The 23,814-nt window shown below is 33.8% G+C and overlaps 1 protein-coding gene across 1 annotated transcript in view; it reads left to right on the forward strand.

The window, feature by feature from the left end:
- Nucleotides 1-23,814, forward strand: part of LOC132561536 (trichohyalin-like) — a 58,580-nt gene that overhangs the window by 29,308 nt on the left and 5,458 nt on the right. Inside the window, exons 34-48 of the mRNA XM_060226238.1 lie at nucleotides 411-589; nucleotides 978-1,198; nucleotides 1,618-1,787; nucleotides 3,113-3,139; nucleotides 6,762-6,901; nucleotides 7,047-7,239; nucleotides 7,603-7,745; nucleotides 8,377-8,572; nucleotides 8,777-8,853; nucleotides 9,451-9,636; nucleotides 10,201-10,332; nucleotides 11,094-11,246; nucleotides 12,782-12,886; nucleotides 13,278-13,370; nucleotides 14,162-14,218. Of these exons, the coding sequence (XP_060082221.1) occupies nucleotides 411-589; nucleotides 978-1,198; nucleotides 1,618-1,787; nucleotides 3,113-3,139; nucleotides 6,762-6,901; nucleotides 7,047-7,239; nucleotides 7,603-7,745; nucleotides 8,377-8,572; nucleotides 8,777-8,853; nucleotides 9,451-9,636; nucleotides 10,201-10,332; nucleotides 11,094-11,246; nucleotides 12,782-12,886; nucleotides 13,278-13,370; nucleotides 14,162-14,218 (2,072 nt within the window). The remainder of the gene's footprint in view (nucleotides 1-410; nucleotides 590-977; nucleotides 1,199-1,617; nucleotides 1,788-3,112; nucleotides 3,140-6,761; nucleotides 6,902-7,046; nucleotides 7,240-7,602; nucleotides 7,746-8,376; nucleotides 8,573-8,776; nucleotides 8,854-9,450; nucleotides 9,637-10,200; nucleotides 10,333-11,093; nucleotides 11,247-12,781; nucleotides 12,887-13,277; nucleotides 13,371-14,161; nucleotides 14,219-23,814) is intronic.

Consider the following 23,814-nt stretch of genomic DNA (forward strand, 5'->3'; position numbering starts at 1 on the left):
AACAACAGGTTAGAATTTAGTGACCAATCAATGTGAAGTGACCAGATCCCCTCAATCAGTTGGAGTACATAATTACGTCATAGAGTAACAACAGGTTAGAATTTAGTGACCAATCAATGTTGAGTGACCAGATTCTACTTTACTACTATAAGACAGGACCAGATTTATATCTGTCAATCTTCTTCTCTTTTTTATTATGTTTAGCATTATATCATGGTAATTGTTCTGAATTAAGCCAAGAGGGCAGAAGTGTTCCCTGACTTATGTGCTTGGCTTATGACAGGACAATGGAAAAGTGTCCAACATCATAACTGATATTTTGTTTCTGAAGTTGAGAAAGTAATGTTGATATAAGAATTTATAAACAGGAATATTTACATATTGGATCTGAATTGATTTTGCTTAAAAAGTTTTGGAATCACTTCTTGTGGAGGATGAGAGGGATGAAGAACAGAAAATGAAAGACATGTTGGAAAGAAAGGAAGAACTTAGAAAGGAGAGAGAGGATCAGGGATTGTCAACTGACGATGACACACTAAACCAGATTGTACAAGAAGAGGAGGAGGAAAAAACAAAGCAGCGAAGAAGGGTATCTATACGCATTGTTACGTTGTTACTGGGGTAGAAAATTACTGTTTATAAACATAAACTTAAATTGAAATGAGGAGAACAATTATGTAGTTTTTAACTTGGGTGTGGTTGTGCAGTATATATATATGTTTATTTATGTCTGCCATTAAAAATGTGTCATACATATATATCATTTAATTGTTAGTACTTTTAGTTGTAGGTACATACTATTAACAATTTCATATTAAAATAGAGAACAACCTCTTTGACTTTGGCACTGGCATTAGGACATTAGAATGTTAATAAGCTTTCTTTAATGAAAAAAAAAACACTGTTCTTTGAAATTATTTCAGTTTTTTTTGGAAAAAAATGACAAACTTTCATTGTTTACTGATACTTTGATACAGAATGTGCTAGAAAACCTGCAGACAATGTTTGATGATGAGAAAGATGCTTTGATGAGGTCGCTACAGAATCAGAACGATAGAATTGCTCAGGAGAGAGAGCGGCAGCTGGCTGTTGCTAAGTTACGGCGGGACAAGAATCGTATGAAACAGGAAGAAAAATTGGACTCTGTAGCACTGATATTCTCAATGGCACATGAAGCGGAGGAAAAGCAGAAACAGAAGTAAGACTTACTTCATAATACAAAATTTTTGTGGGAGCTTACAGTCTTTAAATAAAATTCACTATACATGTACAGAACAATGTTACCGAAATATCTTTCACACATAAGTTGTAACTTTGAGTTAAATAATTTTACATGAAATAGGAGTTTTGCTCCTTTAGAAGTTTCATGTGAAGTATTGTTGTATACTAAAGCTGATAATTCTAAAACTAGTGTACATGTTTGGAACCAAAATAAGTAGTAGACATGTAAAGATTAATTTCCTTATTAAGTACTTAAAAAAAAAAAAATCCTGTTACCGGGTATTTTATTTTACATGTAGAAATTGAGTATTTGGGTTTTAGCTTGTAACTTACAGTTGTCACACACTTTTCAAACCTTTTTATCCTATGATCTTTGATATCTGCTTGTGACCTCAGTATCGAGGCAGAAAGACAGAGGATGAGAGCTCTGGCAAAGGAGAGGTTGGAAGCCAGGAAGAGGAAGAAGTTAGATAAAAAGGACAAGGAGAATTTAGAGGAGAGGTTAAAGGCTGATGATGAGGCTGCTGGAATACAGGAGCTGACTCAAGATGCCAAGGATCAGAATGGTAAATACAGCATGGGTTCTGTATATATAGATATCAGGTGTAATCAGTTGGAGTAGTGACAGGTCACTCAAAATGAACTATAAAGATAAGGTAATGAAGTTGTTTTTTGTTTTCTGTAATGGGAATCTCATTTCCCTACATATTCACAATAATGTTAAACATTAATGCATTATTAAGAATTTACAAAACTGACTATACCTGTCACTGTTGTCTGTGTATAATTACAATTAAAATTGAACTTTAAGTAATGTGCATTTTGTGTATAAAATGAAATGAGGTCAAGAATGTTTGTAGGTTATCTTACCAAAGTTCTACATGTCTCATTGAGCTGAAACTTACCTGAAATGATCGTGACATGATCCTGACCAAAGTTTGTTAATTTTGGGTTGGTCCGAAATCCAACATGGCCACCATCTTGAAAACACATTTTCGACTTCTTCTTAAGTTCAAAATTTGAAATCTTGTTTTTTTACGTCAGATGACCGTTATGGCCCATGGGCCTCTTGTTTAAGTTATGTAACAACCAGGCCAAGATGAGTGACCCATGTACTTCTCAATCTAAATACTTGTAGTCATGGTCATCGTACATTCCTAATTCCTAGTGTGGAAATAGTGCAGGATTGGTGTTTAAAAACAAAGGATATAAATAAATAAGAAAATATTGATAAATATGCAGGTATTACAACAGAGATAAAAGACCTGTTTCATATAAATTATTTGGTGGAAGTTTAGTGAGCATTTCCTGAAAAGTGAAACCAGCATATGGCAATGTTGTCATTAACTGTAAAATGGAATTTAGTTACCGGTAAATGCTGTGTGATTACACTAGTATATTTTGAATTTATGTGTTGCATTGTTGTAGACTTCAGCTGTACATGCATGGAGATTTGTTAAACTGCATGATATGTCTGAGTTAGTGAGGAAAGATACTGTGAAGAATGTGGGGCTTTCATTAGGAGGGGCACTTACTAGAATAAATTTGTTATATGACTTTAATTTTATATATACACCACTAGAATATCTTCTGTATTATTTTTTTCACATTTAAGCCACTTAAACAATATACCTGGATATTTTTGCTGATTTAGTTAAATTGAAGGAGAGCTGTATACACAGTACAGTTCAAACAGGGTTCAGACATGATGTCAAATTTGAATTTTATTGTCACTGTTACAGATATAGCATCAGAAAAGTAGTAGATTTATCTATATATTTTGAAAGATGACAATGAATCTGGAATGGTTTGTTTCCATCACACAGAAAAAGGTGTTGTTCTCATTCAGTTATAGCATTATGAAGTGATTGTTTTGAATTCTTTTTAACAGTGATTGCAGGTTTAACAAAGAGAGCAGGTGATTGTGTGTGCATATTTAACCAAAACAATAATACACTCAACACTTAATAGATTGTGTTGGTGTGACATTTGCTCAATCAGGCACCATTGTGAACGTTTGCACAAGCCTTTACCTATGTAAAAATAGCTTCAGCAGAAATATGCATGATTTCGTCCTTTGCTTGTGTGTATTTTAATGTTAAAAGTTGATGATTCCCGATATAGCATTTGAGCTCTGATACATTGTAAAAAATCCCTATTAAATGGTACCAGATATTGCAGTTGAAAGTCGACTGATATCTAATATCACAGTTGATACATTAGTTTTTAAAAATCCCACTAAAATGGTAGCTGATATTATAATGGAGAGTTGATACATTGAAACTTGATATCTCAGATGTGCTGCCTTGTTAGAAATCCGAGTTGGATTTTTGTCAGAGTTTGGCCACTCAGAGATTAATCCAGAGCCATAAATATAAAGTATTTGATTGTAGTTTGTTTCCTTGTACATAAGCAACAATATATTTTGTTATGCCTTTATTGTTTTTTTCTCTGTAATTTCCTGTGGTGAATAAACTCTAAAATTCCAGATGTTTGCCCCAGAACAATGGTTACAGGTCAACATCTTAATGTTAACTGCTTACATTACAGCTCATTACTGTTTGGTACTTCCTGGTTGTTAATTGACAATTTCCGCTATTTTGAATATAGTTGACAGTACATACTTATACAAGTACCTATTGTTGTTGAAAATTTGTATCAGAATTAAGATTTTTGAAATGATGTTGTCTTATCATTTATATTTATCTGAAATGTTAGATTAAATATCAATGGTAGAAGGTATAACAAAGCATTGGATTTTTGGTCAACATGTGTTATGTTACACCCTAAGACCAAACTGTTGTCTGAGGTAAAACAATGTAGTCTTTTGGTTCAACATAACATATGTTGACCTCAAACCTAGTCAACAAATGATTATATGTCCTCACAAGTTTTGATGACAGAAGCTTAAGACAGTTGACAGAAGAATCTAGCACTACATGAGTGGTTTTGTTGTTGAGAATGAGATGTTACTGTCATGTTAGAAATGCTGAATTAATCTCCTTGCTAAATCAATAACTTATTATAACAACAGATGAAGTTTTATTCACATTGTTCCATTTACAGTGTAAATCAGCCATTCCATGATACTCTTTATCTTTGATCAGCATGCTAGCTGATGGCAGGATTTTGTTGTCTTTATCAAGCTAAATGCTTTGCTTAATTCTGGTGTAACCCAACTTGAGCTTTGTTTGGCTATTGTGCTGCAAACTCATAGGGAAAAGGAACCAAGACTCAGGGATGTGATCGATTTCTCTTCCGAATGTATGCAGTTCAACTTTGTGTAATATCCTGGACAATTAGGATTGGTAAATCATTGTAATATCCTAGACAATTAGGATTGGTAAATCATTGTAATATCCTAGACAATTAGGATTGGTAAATCATTGTCTCATCCTAGATAATAAGGATTGGTAAATCATTGTCTCATCCTAGACAATTAGGATTGGTAAATCATAGTAATATCCTAGACAATTAGGATTGGTAAATCATTGTAATATCCTAGACAATTAGGATTGGTAAATCATTGTCTCATCCTAGATAATAAGGATTAGTAAATCAATGTCTCATCCTAGACAATTAGGATTGGAAAATCATTGTAATATCCTTGACAATTAGGATTGGTAAATCATTGTAATATCCTAGACAATTAGGATTGGTAAATCATTATGATATCCTAGACAATTAGGATTGGTAAATCATTGTCTCATCCTAGATAATAAGGATTGGTAAATCATTGTCTCATCTAGACAATAAGGATTAGTAAATCTATGATATCCAATTAGGATTGGTAAATCATAGTAATATCCTAGACAATTAGGATTGGTAAATCATTGTAATATCCTAGACAATTAGGATTGGTAAATCATTGTCTCATCCTAGGCAATTAGGATTGGTAAATCATTTTGATATCCTAGACAATTAGGATTGGTAAATCATTGTAATATCCTAGACAATTAGGATTGGTAAATCATTATGATATCCTAGACAATTAGGATTGGTAAATCATTATAATATCCTAGACAATTAGGATTGGTAAATCATTATGATATCCTAGACAATTAGGATTGGTAAATCATTGTCTCTTCCTAGACTATTAGGATTGGTAAATCATTGTCTCATCCTAGACAATAAGGATTGGTAAATCATTGTAATATCCTGGACAATTAGGATTGGTAAATCATTGTCTCATCCTAGACAATTAGGATTGGTAAATCATTGTAATATCCTAGACAATTAGGATTGGTAAATCATTATGATATCCTAGACAATTAGGATTGGTAAATCATTATGATATCCTAGACAATTAGGATTGGTAAATCATTGTCTCATCCTAGACAATTAGGATTGGTAAATCATTATGATATCCTAGACAATTAGGATTGGTAAATCATTATAATATCCTAGACAATTAGGATTGGTAAATCATTATAATATCTTAGACAATTAGGATTGGTAAATTATTATGATATCCTAAGACAATTAGGTGTGGTAAATCATTGATATACATATGTATAGGGTAGCACTGTAAAATTTTTGAAAAAAAATCATTTTAACAGCATGTGTTATTTATGACTACTAAATTAATCTGCTGATTGTTTCTGTACGTGATTAATGAACTGAAGGCAGTAATATGTTACTGAAAGAAGCATGATTCATACTATTGTATTTATGTACCCACTCACAACAAATAGGAAGAGTAAACAACAAAGGAAAGCAGACACAAAAAGTTGTCTCTGTACTAATTATCGTTTGATAATTAATGTAAATACTAACAGGAAAGATAAATTACTTTTGATTATTTATAAACTTTTTTTTCTTTGACAAAATAAGGTCAAAAGATTTCCGTCATAAATTTGTCTCAGCATTATATTTCTTTAATCTAAAATTAAAGAAAAGCTTGGATGATTTGTAAGGATGTCACAGATATCCTATGTTGAGAAGTTCATTAAATATTTGTTTTGAAAACAAGATGATGTGATTTCCGATTTAAAGCAGTTTTGTTGGCAAGGAAATTAAGAAAGAAAGATACTAGTAATAGTGTTTACTTTTCTTAAGACATTCTACAACTGTAGAAGATGTTATTTTGAACATGGTAAAGCAACATACAAAATAGCGTTAGCATTGGAAAATTATAAACCCATAGTATCAGGTTTTTTGTTCCCAGTGTGCTGCAAAGTGTGTGTTTTTTCCCCAGTGGTTAAAATTTTTGTTTTATCAAAAATAAAACCGTAGGAAAATATTTAGAAGGAAAAGGGAGAATTATACAACAGAATAAGTATCAGTGCTTTATTGTAGATAGATATCTGAGTAATGATTTCAAATACAAGACAACTCTTAATGGCCTAAACTGTCAACGTAGTGTCTCAGTTTATCATTTATTCATGAGATGTCTTATATAAGAAGGGTATTATATTACATCTCTAATGGTATATATATGTGTATTGTAAAGATAGATATGACCAATTTTTCAAACTTTAAGATACCTAGGAAACATTAGTGTAAACAGTGTATCAGTAAATGTTTTCTCTGTAACACAGATGGCAGTGCTACTCAGGGAGCTATCTTAGATTTCATGGACAAACGGCAGAGTGAGGAGAGAGATTTACTAATGGAGCTCTTCACTTTGGCTAAAAGTGATACTACAGCATGCAAACAAGCTTCTACCATGTCTCCGGAGGTACGTAAATGTTTCATAAGTTGTCAGTCTGCCTAAAAGGATGAAAAATGAAAAAGAAAATATATTTCAATTTTATTTCCAACACTTGAGTAGAGAAAGAAAGTACTAAGATATCATATGTTATCCTGTGCATTTTTTCCGGTAGGACTTGAAAATGGATCTTTCGAAACTGGAACAGGAGCGAAGTAAATGGCGTGAGAAATCTCAGACAGTTGCCCTGGGATTTGATGAGACAATAGTAAACAAAGCTGTATGGGACAAGTACTACAAACAGGTAGCCGAGAGTCGACGAGAACAGACACGTATCCTAACACAAGCAATGGTACAGAGACTTGAACGTAAGTAATAGGCAGATATTTTCACTCAGGGTGCAGTATCTGTTATAAAATAAAAGGCTGTAATATATTGCACTGAAATGTAATTGCACTTATTGCTCTTTTTATGTATTGTCTATATGGCAATTAATGTAGATGTGCAAATTCATTGCTGGGCCTATTTGCCAAAAATTGATAGTGCACCCAAAAATTTTTATTGTATCAAATTTAGTCCTTTCACAGAATCTTTGAAAACTTAATCAAAACTTAATACCAGATACTAGCATTTTTCTGATGATAACGCTATTTATATCTCAGTATAAAGTTCTGAGCTGAAAATGAAATAGCATCTTTAGAACTAACTTTTCTTGTATTTAATTGTTTCAGTGGAGGAGCGTAACCTGAGGACCAACAGACCAGATATGACTGAAGCAAGCATTCGAGAAGAACTCAGTGTGTCCTTGTTGGCTGATCTACAGGAAAAACAGGCTACAGAGAGCAAGGCAATACAGTCTCTTATACAGAAACAGGTACAGTTGTGTATAGCCAGGGGTTAGATTTATTACTGACAAGAGAAACATGTAACAAAACAGGAACATTTGTGTTGTCGTTGGTGACTGGGGTTTTTATTTGATACAGACAGGAGATATAGGTAACTAAAACAGTTACACTTGTGTTGTCGTGCGTGACTGGGGGTTGGATTTGATACTGACAAGAGGAACAGGTAACAAAACAGGTACAATTGTGTCATCACAAGTGGCTGGTGACTTAGTTTGATACCAGCAAGAGGAACAGGTAACAAAAGAGGTAACAAAACAGGTACACTTGTGTCATCACGGGAGGCTGGAGGTTTGATGGATACTGATTTTGTGTAAAGCTTCTCACAGTAGCACCACATCACAAACTACAGACATTTACATTCAGTCTCAAAACAATCTCATTGATTTGTATATCTTTCAATAGATTGGTTTACAGTTTGCCTGTTATCAATAAAATCAGACCAATCCAAACACAAGATTAATGTCATCAATGTGCTCCATACGAATGTCATTGGATGAAAACAACATTTTTTTGTGGAGGAAGCATTTACATATCAGTTCTTTGGCATGTTTCTTTCCTCTCTCGGACATCATCTTATAAAATTTGTTTACATTGCTCCAGGACTCTGATGGCCTCCAGCGTCTTAAGCGAGTTCAGCGCACATCCCGGCGTGAAGGATGGTATGACAGTTTGACGGCCACGTTGTTCCAAATGTCCGGAGCAGATGGTGACAAAGCTGCACTTGCAACATTTGACAAGATGAAAGCAGAAATGGAGCAGGAGCTTGAGAAGGAGAAAGAGGCCTTCATTGAAAACGGTAAAAATATATAGGGCACTTAGATGGTAACATTTGCTGGAATCATAGATACATTTGTCAATGACTTTTTACTTGTCCTGAAGAAAACAATGTTATACATTGACCAAAGTGAAATACTATTCTTGAAATCAGGTCTACAATAATTTGCATTCTTTACAAATGCTTTTTAATACCACACATAAGTATAATCTCTTTGTCTTTCAGCCAAGAAGAAAGGAAGTGATATTGATATAGATGCTGCTTTGAAGGAGCTAGAAAGGCAACAGAGAGCTAAGAGAAAGGTATCATTTATGAATAAGTGCTGCCATCTGGCTGAGAACTTTTGAGAACTTTTTAGAACTTTTGACCATATCTATAAAGTGATATTATACCAGATTTTGGTTATTTCTTTTTTTCTGGTTCATGATATTACTAGCTCTTGATCTAGATAAAATACCTGGTATGTATATACATTAGGTACATAGTGTGTTGGATGCTAATAGTGACCCTAACAATATTATGTCCTTTCAGAATTATAGCCCATAGCTTTTCTTGTCCTGATATTGCAAACACAGCAATTTGTGGTAAAATGTGTTTCAGCAATTCTTTATAATTTATTTTACTTGTGGCAATGTACAAAGAAATATATAAGCTGATAAAATACCAAGAATTTTATTTGTCAATCACTTCATATATCAAACTCATTAAATTGCTAGTTTCATACTGACTATAATTAAAATTTTCTCTCAAAATCAACATGAAAATGGCAATATTGAGTGTAGTGGCTGTCTCCAGTACTTGATTATGTTGATTTTTTTTTAATAAAATGTATGGAGGTTTTTCAGATATCATTTTAAGTGTTTTAAACAACATATGAAAAAATCTATTTTGGTTTTCAGGCCATGAATGAGTCTTTCAACCAGCAGCAAAAATCACTTTTGGAAAGGATTGCTGCCAGGAAACTTCAGGCCATGAACAAGGAAGGAGAAGAGATAGCAGCAGCTCAGTTGATTCTCCTTTCACAGGACCAGCAGAAGGCTGAGGCGGAGAGGATTAAGTCAGCGAAAGGCAAACAGAGCAACCTGGTAGGTGTCATATATATATATATATAAATATTGGTCAAATTACTTACTCAATCTATTTGATTATTCTTCAATCCTATTTCCTTGTTTTAATTTTTGATGCAATGAATTTCATATCAGATAATAACTTAGCTTATAATAGAATCATTTCTTACTCAGAAAAATGAATTAGAAAGCTGTAAACATGATACATGTGTATTTGTAATCCTTGAATGTAGTATGAACTTGTAACAGGATCAACCATGTATTCTGTTCTGCTTTCTTCCTAGTGAAGCGGGCTTGGTGGTGTTTACAAACATCAGTCGGGGTAAACATAGTTTTGACCCAAAACACATGAACATATAAACAACAATGTTGATGTGTGTGTGCATCACTTATTTTATCAACCATAGGACAAAATATTCCATAATGTATGGGTAATTGTCACTTTAAACATTTGGACTAGAAAACTCAAACAACATGTATCGTTATATACATTTGGACTTTATTGGTATATACTTATTCCTAACTTTCTCCATTAAGTTTTATTTCTTGGCAAAGTGATAGAGATAACATTTTAACCAACAGCTGCAGGAGAGACTGGAGGCGAGACGTCTGGAGAGAAAGAGGAAGGCAGAAGAGGCAAAGGAGGCAGAGCGACCGCCATCTACACCCTCCAGTACAACCTCATCTCGACCTGCCACAGTCGACTCCAAAGTTGTAAGTCCATCGTTTTTAAATCTATAGACTTTAATTCCTAGTCTTAGATCTATGAGTCTCCAAACATCAAACATACTACAAATGTGTGAATTTGTGCCTCCACATCTGCCCTAGCCCTGGACCCCTACCTCACCTTAGTTTATTTCTAAAGCATCGACCATAATCTGCTATATACAAGTAAGCAATCCATAAAACTCAAACTGTTATTCTGACAAAGGTGATTTCCAAGTCATTCATGTTAGATGTGCACTTACTTAATAATATTCTTTTGATATTGCTTGATATCCAACAAATATTTTGAGTTATGAAGACAGTCCTAAAAGGACAAAACAACAATAAGTTTCATCATTATTTGGCTTGTATTTAAATACCAACCAAAGTTATCTTAAAAGCTCCATGATGGATGTCCACCACAGACTTTCCTTCTTCATTTCTCTTACACCAGTACCCAACCACATGTAATTTCATTGATGCTTTTTCTCTGTCTGAGATAGATATGGAGTTCACAATTTCCAACTTTAAATACTCAAAATCACAACTTAATACATCATTGTAAGTGCTAACAGATTTGGAATATAAGCGGGTTTGTTGTAAGAGAATCAGATGATACCGTCTTTATGTATATTATTCCAAACTGAGATGAAGGTTGTCATTGTACAGAAAATTGAACAAAGTGATGAGAGGATCCATTTCTTTAGGACAACTGTAGTAAAGAATTATATGACAAATGAGATAATTATCTATGGTTGCTTATGTTAAAGATGCCACCTCCATTCCGGATGACCAGAGAGAAAACTGTGGTAGATGTTAATGTTACGGATGAAGAAAAGAATGCTGTTGTTTCCAAACTTGTTCGGGAGCAGACTAGCCTGCACAAAAAGATTACAGACACTCAGAAACAGCAGGAGGAAATGGTAAAAAGACCTTTAAGTTATCTTGTCCCAGAAAGACTAATCCAGAAGTTACCTTGTCCCAGTAAGACTTACTCAGAAGTTATATTGTCCCAGTAAGACTTACTCAGAAGTTATCTTGTCCCAGTAAGACTAACCCAGAAGTTACCTTGTCCCAGTGAGACTAACCCAGAAGTTACCTTGTCCCAGTAAGACTTACTCAGAAGTTATCTTGTCCCAGTAAGACTTACTCAGAAGTTATCTTGTCCCAGTAAGACTAACCCAGAAGTTATCTAGTCCCAGTAAGACTAACTCAGACAGAAGTTATCTTGTCCCAATAAGACTAACCCAGAAGTTATCTTGTCCCAGCAAGACTGACCCAGAAGTTATCTTGTACCAGTAAGACCTACCCAGTAGTTTTCATGTGAGAGTAAGATTTAGAATTTATCTTGCCTTATTTGGAAATTGATGTTGTAATTTGTGTCATGTTCACTACTGTGATGATATACTTAGCAGTACAGTGGAATTCTCCAAACCAACAATGTATGGGACATGAATATTTGGCCAGTTTAGAGAGGGTTTGGTTTGTAGAAGTGAAGGAAACTAACCAGTCCAAACTCGGGTAAAATTGAACCTTGATTCTGTTCTGTCTATCACATTAACGGTTCCGTTCACTTTCAGCAATTATGCTGCACACATCCAACTGAATACAAAGAAAAAAGTTATATGGAGTAAAATTATATAGTAAAGTGAAAAGACTGACACTTGTATTGTATATGTGGCTTAAGTCTAAAAGAAATCTAGAAATCTATGCACTGCCCAGTGATCTCGGAACTAACATAACATTACCTACTTGTCCAAAAGTATTACCAAACAATGAATATTTGATGAATATGCATTTTTGTTGATTGGTATAAAAATTTATCTTCTAAAACAACATTTGATTATTATTTCCATTCTGCGTGTGTTAAAATAACATTATTGAATTTCTCACGATTTAGAAGCGAAAATGTGGCTTTCTAACTTTGCATCAGTACTTTTTTTCATTTTATCTGTAACCATTTCTCACATTGGTGAAACAATGGACTTGTTCAATATGATTTGTCGTTGGAGATGACTATACACTGTGTTTATTATAATCCTCCCAATCAGGGTAGGTATAGTAAACAAAACCCGTCCATGACAGGTGTTTACACTAGGGGCACACAGCTTACAACTCGGATCTTTGTTGGTCTGGTCAGGCCGGTTTTCAGAAGTGATTTTTGGTATATTTCAATCATTTCGGACACAAAATCAGTACGGTATTCGGAATTGAGAGGGATCGATATTGGAAAGGTTTTCATTACTGTAATAAAGAGGATGTCATTCCGTGGATCAAAATTTCATTCGGTTTCAAGAGATGGTCAGTTTTGAGAAGGATCAGTTTGGAGAAGTTGCACTGTATTTATATTAGGTAATATTAAAGTATTACCAGGTATCTATATTGCTGTAATGTTGATATTATACATTCCTTTTGTTATAGAATGATGAATTTACAATGATTTTCATTTCATCATTAGCTCCAGAGACGTCTTGAACACAGAAAAGGAAAACGACAAGAAGAGGCTCAGCAATTATTTGAAATTGGAGAAAGAAATAAATCAACATACCAGAAAAGTAAAGAGGTCAGTGTCTTTTTAGTTGGTGTTTACTTTTGACAGAATACACAAAAATATTTCAACAAAGATAGAAATAATGCCATTGAGTCAATATTAGTGTCTAGTGACATCAGAACTATTCTGGTATATTTCCATACAACTAGTAGTTTAACAAATAAGGCCAGAGTTGTCCATTTCTGAAATAAAGACAGACCTAGAATTCTTGTTTTTATATCTAACAAGATAAAAACACATGTTAGATTATCTCCTTTTACCAAGTCTTAAATTTAAATTTCTGAACTCTAAAATTCTCATTAATTGAGATATTTCAGTTGCCATGTAGCAATAACTGATTAATAAAGTACACAGGAAACTATATCTAGAATAATTTGGAAAATCAAATTGCTTTTCACTACAGGATGAGAAAACTCGTCAGATGGAGTTGTTGAAGCAGAGGGTACAGGCACGTAGGGAACGATCTCGCAGTCCAAACCCAATAGCAGAGTCCCCGGTAAGTTATTAAGGGTAAGGCAGATCACACATTGTAGTGATCTAGTTAAAGCTACCGTTACCTTTTCCTGTGAGAATTACATACCTAGTACATTTCATCTGCAAAAATATTGTCAAGTGGTTTTACATCATTGAAGATTTAAGAAAAGAAAACTGTTTTTCGTGTCTTTGCTTGTTGAAACTATATCAGTATAATTTAAAATTATGATAGAATGGCGCTGAATGCGATCACTTTCTAGTCATGTCCTTTTTCAAACATGTATATTGTATCATAGACTTCAGGACAGTGTGCTGACTACATGACATATGTATTGATTCATGATAGTAATAACTCAGTGAAAATTTGTCGTGTAAGGACTTTTAAGTAACATTTTTACTTTGATATGTATCCTGTGCTGCAGGATGAATGGTAAGTCTTCAGCATGGGGCACAGTGTACATGCATGGGTTTGAATCCCTGTTCTTGGTGTCTGTTATCTTGTTGTGAATCTACTTGTAGTGTCATAAAGATCAAAAGTTCCTTTACATGTTCATACTCTATTGACAATCCTTAAATATTCTTAGTAATGGTATCTAAGCAGGAACATATCTAGTAGTTAAAACAATCTATTACAAACTCATATATAACGGCCAGCTATATGTAATACAAAAATGGTTAATCCAGCATTAGATAAATAAACAAGGTTGTATTGTTTGAAATTCAAATCATCCAGCATTGAAAAATAACTTATTATCATGATATAATTTATATTTAAATATAAAACACTTAAAGTAGATTAATACACTATTATAGATAGGGGGTATAGACGCCCCTAAACATCACGCAGATATAATTTTAGACCTCTTTAAGGTAAGTATAGGATAACAACTTAAAGCATATAACACAATAGTAATGCACAATTCATGTAATATAATGCTGCAAAAACCATCGTAAACAGAATGAAATACTTACCAACATGTAATACACAACACATGTAATATAATGCTGCAAATACCATCGTAAACAGAATGAAATGCTTACCAACATGTAATACACAACACATGTAATATAATGCTGCAAAAACCATCGTAAACAGAATGAAATACTTACCAACATGTAATACACAACACATGTAATATAATGCTGCAAAAACCATCGTAAACAGAATGAAATACTTACCAACATGTAATACACAACAATGTAATATAATGCTGCAAAAACCATCGTAAACAGAATGAAATACTTACCAACATGTAACATACACAACACATGTAATATTTATGCTGCTAAAACCCAGTGTAATGAGAATGAAATGCACAACTTATATAATGGAAAAACATAGCTACACCTTACAGTTGTATTAACTTGTAAAATGAAAACTTATTGTGCAGGTAGTTTATGCAACTTACACGGAATGAAAAACTTACTTCACCTGTATGTAACACCAAAAACTACCGGTAAAACTCAGCTAAATAATGAATACTAATGTACTGATCAGACACAAGAAAATCAAACCATTATTTTTATAGAATTTTAACATATATTATCACTGATACCTAGCTTATATATATACAATGTTGTAAAGAATCTCTCTACATATAATTCAGTACTTGAACAAGCATTTAATATTGTGATGCTGTCCTGTATTTTGTGAACACGTATAACATTTAAATCGAGACTTTGATTACAAATCAGGAGGACCCTATTCACTACCTGTCCTCTGTAGCTTAACTTAAAATCTTTAATCCCCTTGATGTTGTATTATTGAAATTCTAAACTGGAACTGATGTTATGCATATGTATATAAAATATCTACCTGTACATAGGTAAGAAGTGTTTGTACAGTCTACAATAAGTAACCCCCACACTGAAATCTTGAAGATTACTCCATTGTCATTATCAATACTTCTCATTTATGGACTACTTGAGATAGGACAATTGAGAAATGAATCTCTCATATTTTTTTTCCACATTACATGACAGTTTGCTAATTTCAAAATTTTGTATGCCATACATCCATGACAAAAATGCATGATTGAACGATTAACGAAATTAGTATTGTCAAATTACTAACTATTTCAACAGTTCAAATATTTCAAATGGCTTCACAGCTATTCCAAGTTAGTCCATTCAGTCACAGTTTAAATTAGTCCATTTCAATATAGCACTTTAGGCCTTAATTCAAAAGTTTGCAAAAATGAAACGTTACATGTCATGTGGATTCTGTCTTAATGGTACATATGATTTAGTTATTATTTAATGTCAATGTACTTGCATGTGATGTGTTTGGTGCTTTGATTTTCTTTCTAGAATTCCATTGAATGATAAAAAGTATTTCTCGTAAGTTCTACATAGTGTGAATACTGTTGTGACAGTGGACTGGGATTTCCTTTCTCAAACTTTGTATTCTACTGTGTATTCTACTGTGTGATTATAATACTTTTGGAGTACCTTTTCTTAAACTTACTCAACTCTGAATTCACTAACTTGGTTCTTGTATTTTTACGTTTATTCTTTGAATATCTATATGTTTTCTGTTTGGATTGTGGTTTCATTTATTCCAGGTTTTACATAAAACAATAAGCATACATAGAGTTAAACCTGCTAGTAAGAAAGACCTTCTGGATTAATACGAGGCTTGATGTGTAGCTTCACCTTGGTTCCTAATTGTTCATGCTTAATATAGAGTTTGATTGGGAAAACAAAACGGCCAACAGGTGTCCATCTAGGATTTTGGCAGTATAAGTTTCAAATCACTATTTCTTAAAGAATACTGGAGGGACGTAGCTCAGACTTCAGATTTAGGTTTCCCTTGTTCCTTAATTATATCCATTCATTTTTTTGAGTCTGATTTGAAAAACTAAATTGCTGACAGGTAGCCATTCTGGATTTTGGCAGTGGAAGTCTCTCATTGCTATTTTTGAGAAGTTCTGACAGAATATTTCTCAAACCTCAAATGCAGGTTTCCCTTTGTCCTTGGTTGCAAAGACTGAATTTTGAGAGTGAAAGAAGTTGGAAACAATATGACCAACAAGTGGCCATCTTGGATTTTGACATTCGAAATTAGTAATAGCTATTTCCTAAGAATAACGGATCCTTAGAAGTAATGGAATGATATTACTGAAACAAGATGTAACATGATCATATTGGATTTGACAGTCTTACAGGACATATTCTTCAAATGAAATTTTGTTTTGAAAAAATTATTAAATCATGTCAGCAAATTTTATAAACATGTCAAGATTTTAAAGTTTTTTATTAAGACTAGAGATGGGGTTTTTTTTTTATCGGGTCACCTCCCAGTGTTCAACTCTGAGTTAATTTCTGATCCGGTCACCTCCCACTGATAAACTCTTAGTTAGTTTCTGATCTTGTCACCTCCCACTGATAAACTCTGAGTTAGTTTCTGATCGGGTCACCTCCCACTGATAAACTCTTAGTTAGTTTCTGATCTTGTCACCTCCCACTGATAAACTCTGAGTTAGTTTCTGATTGGGTCACCTCCCACTGATAAACTCTTAGTTAGTTTCTGATCTAGTCACCTCTCACTCTACTCACCTCCCACTGATAAACTCTTAGTTAGTTTTTGATCCGGTCACCTCCCACTGATAAACTCTGACTTAGTTTCTGATCGGGTCACCTCCCACTGATAAACTCTGAGTTAGTTTCTGATACGGTCACATCCCACTGATAAACTCCGTGTTAGCTCTGAGTTAGTTTCTGATCCGGTCACCTCCCACTGATAAACTCTGAGTTAGTTTCTGATCGGGTCACCTCCCACTGATAAACTCTGAGTTAGTTTCTGACCCGGTCACCTCCCACTGATAAACTCTGAGTTAGTTTCTGATCCGGTCACTTCCCACTGATAAACTCTGAGTTAGTTTCTGATCTGGTCACCTCCCAGTGTTAAACTCTGAGTTAGTTTCTGATTGGGTCACCTCCCAGTGATAAACTCTGAGTTAGTTTCTGATCTGGTCACCTCCCAGTGTTAAACTCTGAGTTAGTTTCTGATCCGGTCACCTCCCAGTGTTCAACTCTGAGTTAGTTTCTGACCCAGTCACCTCCCAGTGATAAACTCTGAGTTAGTTTCTGATCGGGTCACCTCCCACTGATAAACTCTGAGTTAGTTTCTGACCCGGTCACCTCCCACTGATAAACTCTGAGTTAGTTTCTGATCTGGTCACCTCCCAGTGTTAAACTCTGAGTTAGTTTCTGATTGGGTCACCTCCCAGTGTTAAACTCTGAGTTAGTTTCTGATCCGGTCACCTCCCAGTGTTCAACTCTGAGTTAGTTTCTGACCCAGTCACCTCCCAGTGATAAACTCTGAGTTAGTTTCTGACCCGGTCACATCCCACTGATAAACTCCGTGTTAGTTTCTGATCTGGTCACATCCCACTGATAAACTCCGTGTTAGTTTCTGATACGGTCACCTCCCAGTGATAAACTCTGAGTTAGTTTCTGATCCGGTCACATCCCACTGATAAACTCTGAGTTAGTTTCTGATCCGGTCACCTCCCACTGATAAACTCTGAGTTAGTTTCTGATACGGTCACATCCCACTGATAAACTCTGAGTTAGTTTCTGATCCGGTCACCTCCCACTGATAAACTCTGAGTTAGTTTCTGACCCGGTCACCTCCCACTGATAAACTCTGAGTTAGTTTCTGACCCGGTCACGGTCACCTCCCAGTGATAAACTCCGTGTTAGTTTCTGATACGGTCACCTCCCAGTGATAAACTCTGAGTATCTATTCTGTAACATGTAGCTCAGTTCCTTCTTTTATATATGTTTCATTTCTTCAACTGCCAAAGCTTGAACACCAGACTCTCATACATACATTTAGGATAATATTATATACAGTATATTAAATGTTATGTTAATCTGAAATTTTTTTTGATGAAATGAGTGAATACCTTTTCTTGGTTTATGGGGGCAGTCATGAGGGAGGAACAAAGGAGGTATGAAGGGGTCTGAAAGGGAAATTGTGATGAACTTGTAGGGTGCATGAGATTGTAGCTGAGGGCAGAGATACAGTCCTAACTGAATTGGGAAATGAAAATGAAACATTGAATATTACTTTGAGTAAAGGTGAAATGATTTGCAGTGCGTAACTGTAGGAAAAAAAGAAAAGTCAAGATAATAGTTCACCAAAGGTAAGTGTCTCTGATTTTAGGTTATTTTCAGTAACACAGGTCTTAGCGGCCTTTTGTATCTTTGTGTATTCCATTTGCAGGCACATTATTTAAAAACAAAAATAGATTTGCATCAAGGTGTCTTCTGATATCTACTATAATTATTGCATTATATGAAGTTTACGGTTAATTACAGATATATATCTTAGTGCTCCTACAAATAGGTAACTATATATAGGCCACACTTTGTATAACCTAGAGTTTCAATATATAAATAAATGAGTACTCACGACAAGTACCAGGTAAGTAATGTTATTGAAAAAGATCTCAGAATACTGCTAATCTTACTATTTAAGGACAAATACAGAGTATTTCAGGTTGTATAATTATTTATCTTCTTACTGGAATCTTCATTTCCATTCTGGAGATTATTCATTATGAAGGAAATCCATACTTTTATGTTGATGTTAAAAGGTTTCTGTTTTAAACACATAAAGGTTTAAGCTGGAGATCATGTTACTAGCTAATGAGAGAACGTTTGATTAAGGCTGTAGTCATGGTACCGTAGACATCATTAGGTAGTCTTCCTCCAACTATAATTGAAGCTGTACTGTAACTTAAGCTGAACCTGGAGTCATGTTGTTGAAAGCCTTCATCTGACCAAACTAATTACAGGTACAAATATAGAGAGAAGCTAGCTGATGACAACCAGTCACATTGTTTGACAATAGGTCTCTCTGTATTAAGCACACCTGGCACGGTGTTCATATTTTGATGGTTTCGGTCCTCTGCATTTCATCTTATAGAAAACTATAAACAGCTGGGACCTGATATTTCATCAGGGGATCCCAGGATTGGAACACAATATGTTGTCTCTTTATCAATGACCTTGTAGTATCTTCAAGGTCACATAGGTCAAATATGTTAAAAACTTTCCAGAAACTTCTCAAGTTTCAAAAGGCCCAGAGTTCAAACATGCCAGTAGGTAACTGGGTTGTATTGGTAAAATGTGTCTTCTTATAATTGACTTTTACCTATTTTCAATTTATGGCTGAAATATGTCAAGAAACATTTATAATCTTCTTCCATATTCCTACAACCCATATTCCAATCGTTATCATTCCTACAAGCAACAATCCATTATTTCAACAACAAGTACTCCTTAGAACTACATCAGCATGTTACTGAAATCCAGCATTGTCATTGCTGTCTTCACCAGGACTCATTTCCTTTATTACTCCACAACAAAACATGATATTAAGATCTTCAAAGAGTTTCATGTTTTATTTGCTTTGAATAAATGTCAACACAAAGTAATGAGATGTACTTCTGTGTTGGCTAGGAGCACTGTTGTCTGTACATGGGATACAGTAGATCTAGTATATAAAGTGGGTAGATAGAATCTGTAATCATGGCTTTGAGTCCATTTTCTATATTTTCATGAAGTTTTTTTTATTCAATGGTTTGATTCACTAACTCAATCAAATACATAAGTTTGAAAACTATACTTTTTTTTTTTTTTTTAATTGAAGTTCTTAAATGATTTTGAGTTGCATTTAAGATAAAAAGCTAGTTATTCTACCATTTTGTTGTGTCTTTTTTTTCAGCAAATTACAATATCAGCAATAATTCCATTAATGAAGTGATTTTGGTTATAAATCTAAAATAACAAACAGATACCAATTCTTTTCCTGTAATAATCATCAGTAGGTATCTATTTATTAATGATCAAACAATCCTTGTTGAAAAGTATGACTCACCCTGAACAGAGTGCAAACAGGATATAGTTTTGTTGTCCTGTCCAAAAAATGTATGTTTGTACAGAATTTGTTTGATCCAATGAAGGGTATCAGGGTACTTAAGTTTATTCCACAAAAAAATGCCAAAAAAATGCTAAATTTGTCCATACACTAGGGAGATAAATATTCCATGTCAAAACAAAGTAAATCATGAGTGAAATGCATTATCTGGAAGACAACAGGACAATTTTGAATGGTTCCTGCAGATAATTATATAACAATGGCCAAGAGTAGGAAAAGAATTGAATTTCTGTTTGTTCAGATAATAGTGCTGCAATGCAGTTAAATTTAGCCTGTGATTATTTATGTGGACATTGACAGAAAAATTCTGAAGTACATGACTCAGTAGTTGAGGAGAAATAAAAAGACCTAATGCTATTTCAGGACCATATATATGACCAAGATAAATATTTGTAGATGGATTTAGATATGTAAATAAGCCTTCTCACAAAAGATTTACTTTTATTTGGTCTACAAAATACAGTTGTCAGTCTCCATACACCCTTAATGAAGTATGCATTGTTTGTTAACAGTCAATCTAAAATATCAAATTTAGGTATAAAATCATCCTGGGAATCAATTCTTTTAAATCTTAATCCAACAGAGCATAAAACTGCTAAAATACTAAAAAAAAAAAAAAAACTGCAATGAGGAATTTTTCCATTGATTTCTGGTAATGCCATGACATCTATGTACACTTGTGGAGGAAACTGAGGCTTGGAACTAACTCTAACATTACATGCCAATGTGATACCAGCCAGAATTGACAATAGGAGTTTGGAGGCATTATTGATATACCATTATTTCTCTGGACTAGGTATGGTACTTGGAGACCATATATCTAAAACCAATATAACTTGCCACAAATTTTGATTAATGCGCCACCCTGTCCTTGCCAATATAAATTGCATTACCTGTACAATCTGCAAATGCACGATGTTTCGAAGAGTGATAAGCTTACGAAGCATGAAGCTAAACTGAAATGTGAATTTAGATACGGAAACATTGATATGATGGGATGGCTATTTCTGATGAGTGGAAATTTATACCAAACATGTCAGCTTTTGAATCTGATAGATAATGAATATGTGTATGAAATTTGTTTAAATTTGTATCAAGCTTAATGGGTAGTTTTAACAAGAATGACTATGTTAACAAGATTCCTGGATAAGATAAGCCAGCTAATGGTCACAACACCCAATAAAAACAGGAAGGTCAGGCTCAGTGATGGATGAGACACTGAAAGAAAACAATTAACTATAGCTTGATTACACAATTCTGCTTTGTAGTGGCGGAATTGATTTCCAATTCATTACAATCTAATTGTTTTCACCTGTGCAATTTCCACCTTTTAAAGCTGGACAGACATTATTCATTGGAACAGAGTTTTGTAATGTATTGGATTCTTTGAGAAACACAAGGATTCTTAAAAATGTTCTAAATTAAGTAGATTTAGTTGCCTATAAAAGTTGATTGAGTTTGTTAATTCATTCTTCATGGAACTTAAATAGAGTTGATAACATATAAAGTAATACAGCTTTTAGATATAGACGATCCTACAGAAAAGGGAATTTAGCAAACCAGTTCAGTAGTTTGATAAAGGCTCATAACATATTTGATTCTTTAAAAAAATCTTTTGTAAATTCCATTTTACGTATACACAAGTGTAAGATTCTATTTAATGTATAACCCTTAATTCTGAACAATGAGTTAAAACTCTCAAATTGGTTTTCCTACAAGATATTTCCTATATAATATACTTGTGTTTTACTATGCGTACCTTGTTTGCACTTCAGCTTTTCATGTTAAAAATAATCTTATGCACCTGTAACATAAATATCTTATGTATGTTTTACGGTAATCCTCTATTGGCAGCTTTCAGACATTACAGATTACTTAGAACCATAGTGCTGAATGTTTTACTGTGAAATACCACCAGTACTGTAGTGTGACTGTGGTAGAGTCCACATGTTGTAATCTTGGATCACGTAACAGGTTTGAAAACTTGTTCTGTTCCAATCCTAATGAAATCACAGCTATGTATACTTACAGGATCTTATGTCATGGCCCAGTTTTCCTGTTTATCTTTAGGTTTGAATTGAGGAGGGTAGATTTATGTATGGTTGTTTGCTGAAATTAAGGTAATTAGATTCAGGAGGTAGCTGAAAGATTGAGATAATAATATTATTATTCGTTTTCTGGAATTAATTTTTTCATAATGTTCAGACATATTCTTAGTTTTCATATAAAATTTTAAAAAAAGAGAGAAAAAATTATTGTTTGGAAAGTACTTTGTATTTGAGTTATATATAATCAATGAGATTTATCAACACATATTTTCAAAAACTGTCCAAATTTAACCCGACTTACAGATATCAGGCCTGCTTGACCAGTTAACTGTGTACTTTAAAATGGAGATGAGACGTAAGCCATGGATATGGTCAATAACAATGACTACATCCTTTCTATTGATTAAAAATATTCAAGTGTAGCACAATAGAGATATAAAAATCAAAGGCTGTTTACTGTTTATTTGTCTGCAACATTCACATGTATCAGTAAGAATGTTTAGGATAGGGAACTCACAAAATATCTAACCAGTATGTACATCTTCTACCATATATACATCAGTGGCGACAGAGTATATATATATATTATGTGTTCAACAGTAAGAGGTGTCAGTGTCACCAGGTACATACAAGTATTTGTATATAAAAGTTTAATTTAACACATGAACTATTCACTGTATGTACAAACATTATGGATTTTGTATATGAGTAGAGAGGGGTTGCACCTGTATATATACCTTTAGGGAGACACTGAAATAACCTTCACAACATTCAGGTAGTTTACCATTAAAGGACAGCGGGGATTTACCTGCAGTGTAACTTAATAAACATAGGTAATATCAAATGTCCTATCATAAAACAAGAGTTTAAAGTTTGCATTTACAGAAAACAAGTGAAAATTATTAAACCATTTATCTGGAGGAAACTGGTTTTATTGTTTCATATTTATTTATTAAATAAACCAAGAAACCTTGTGTAATAACAAGTAATTCATACCTAACCTATTTATAATACTAGGAGTTATTTTATATTAAATTCCTTAAACTTGAACAATTGCACAAATGCTTATTACTTAAGAACACAACTTCATTTTTGCATTCTACTATATTTGCAAAAACTTTGCATTCTGGAATTAATTTTATAGCTTATTCAGTACTAGTCACAACCAATTACCATATAGATCCTACAATAAGCCCTTCTCAGTACCAGTCACAACCAATTACCATATAGATCCTACAATAAGCCCTTCTCAGTACCAGTCACAACCAATTACCATATAGACCCTACAATAAGCCCTTCTCAGTACCAGTCACAACCAATTACCATATAGATCCTACAAAAAGCCCTTCTCAGTACCAGTCACAACCAATTACCATATAGATCCTACAATAAGTCCTTCTCAGTACCAGTCACAACCAGTTACCATATAGACCCTACAATAAGCCCTTCTCAGTACCAGTCACAAC

This window comes from Ylistrum balloti, unplaced genomic scaffold, assembly GCF_031769215.1.
Source record: "Ylistrum balloti isolate Yb309-2 unplaced genomic scaffold, AGI_CSIRO_Ybal_v1 Utg371224, whole genome shotgun sequence".
Taxonomy (NCBI): Eukaryota; Metazoa; Mollusca; class Bivalvia; order Pectinida; family Pectinidae; genus Ylistrum; species Ylistrum balloti.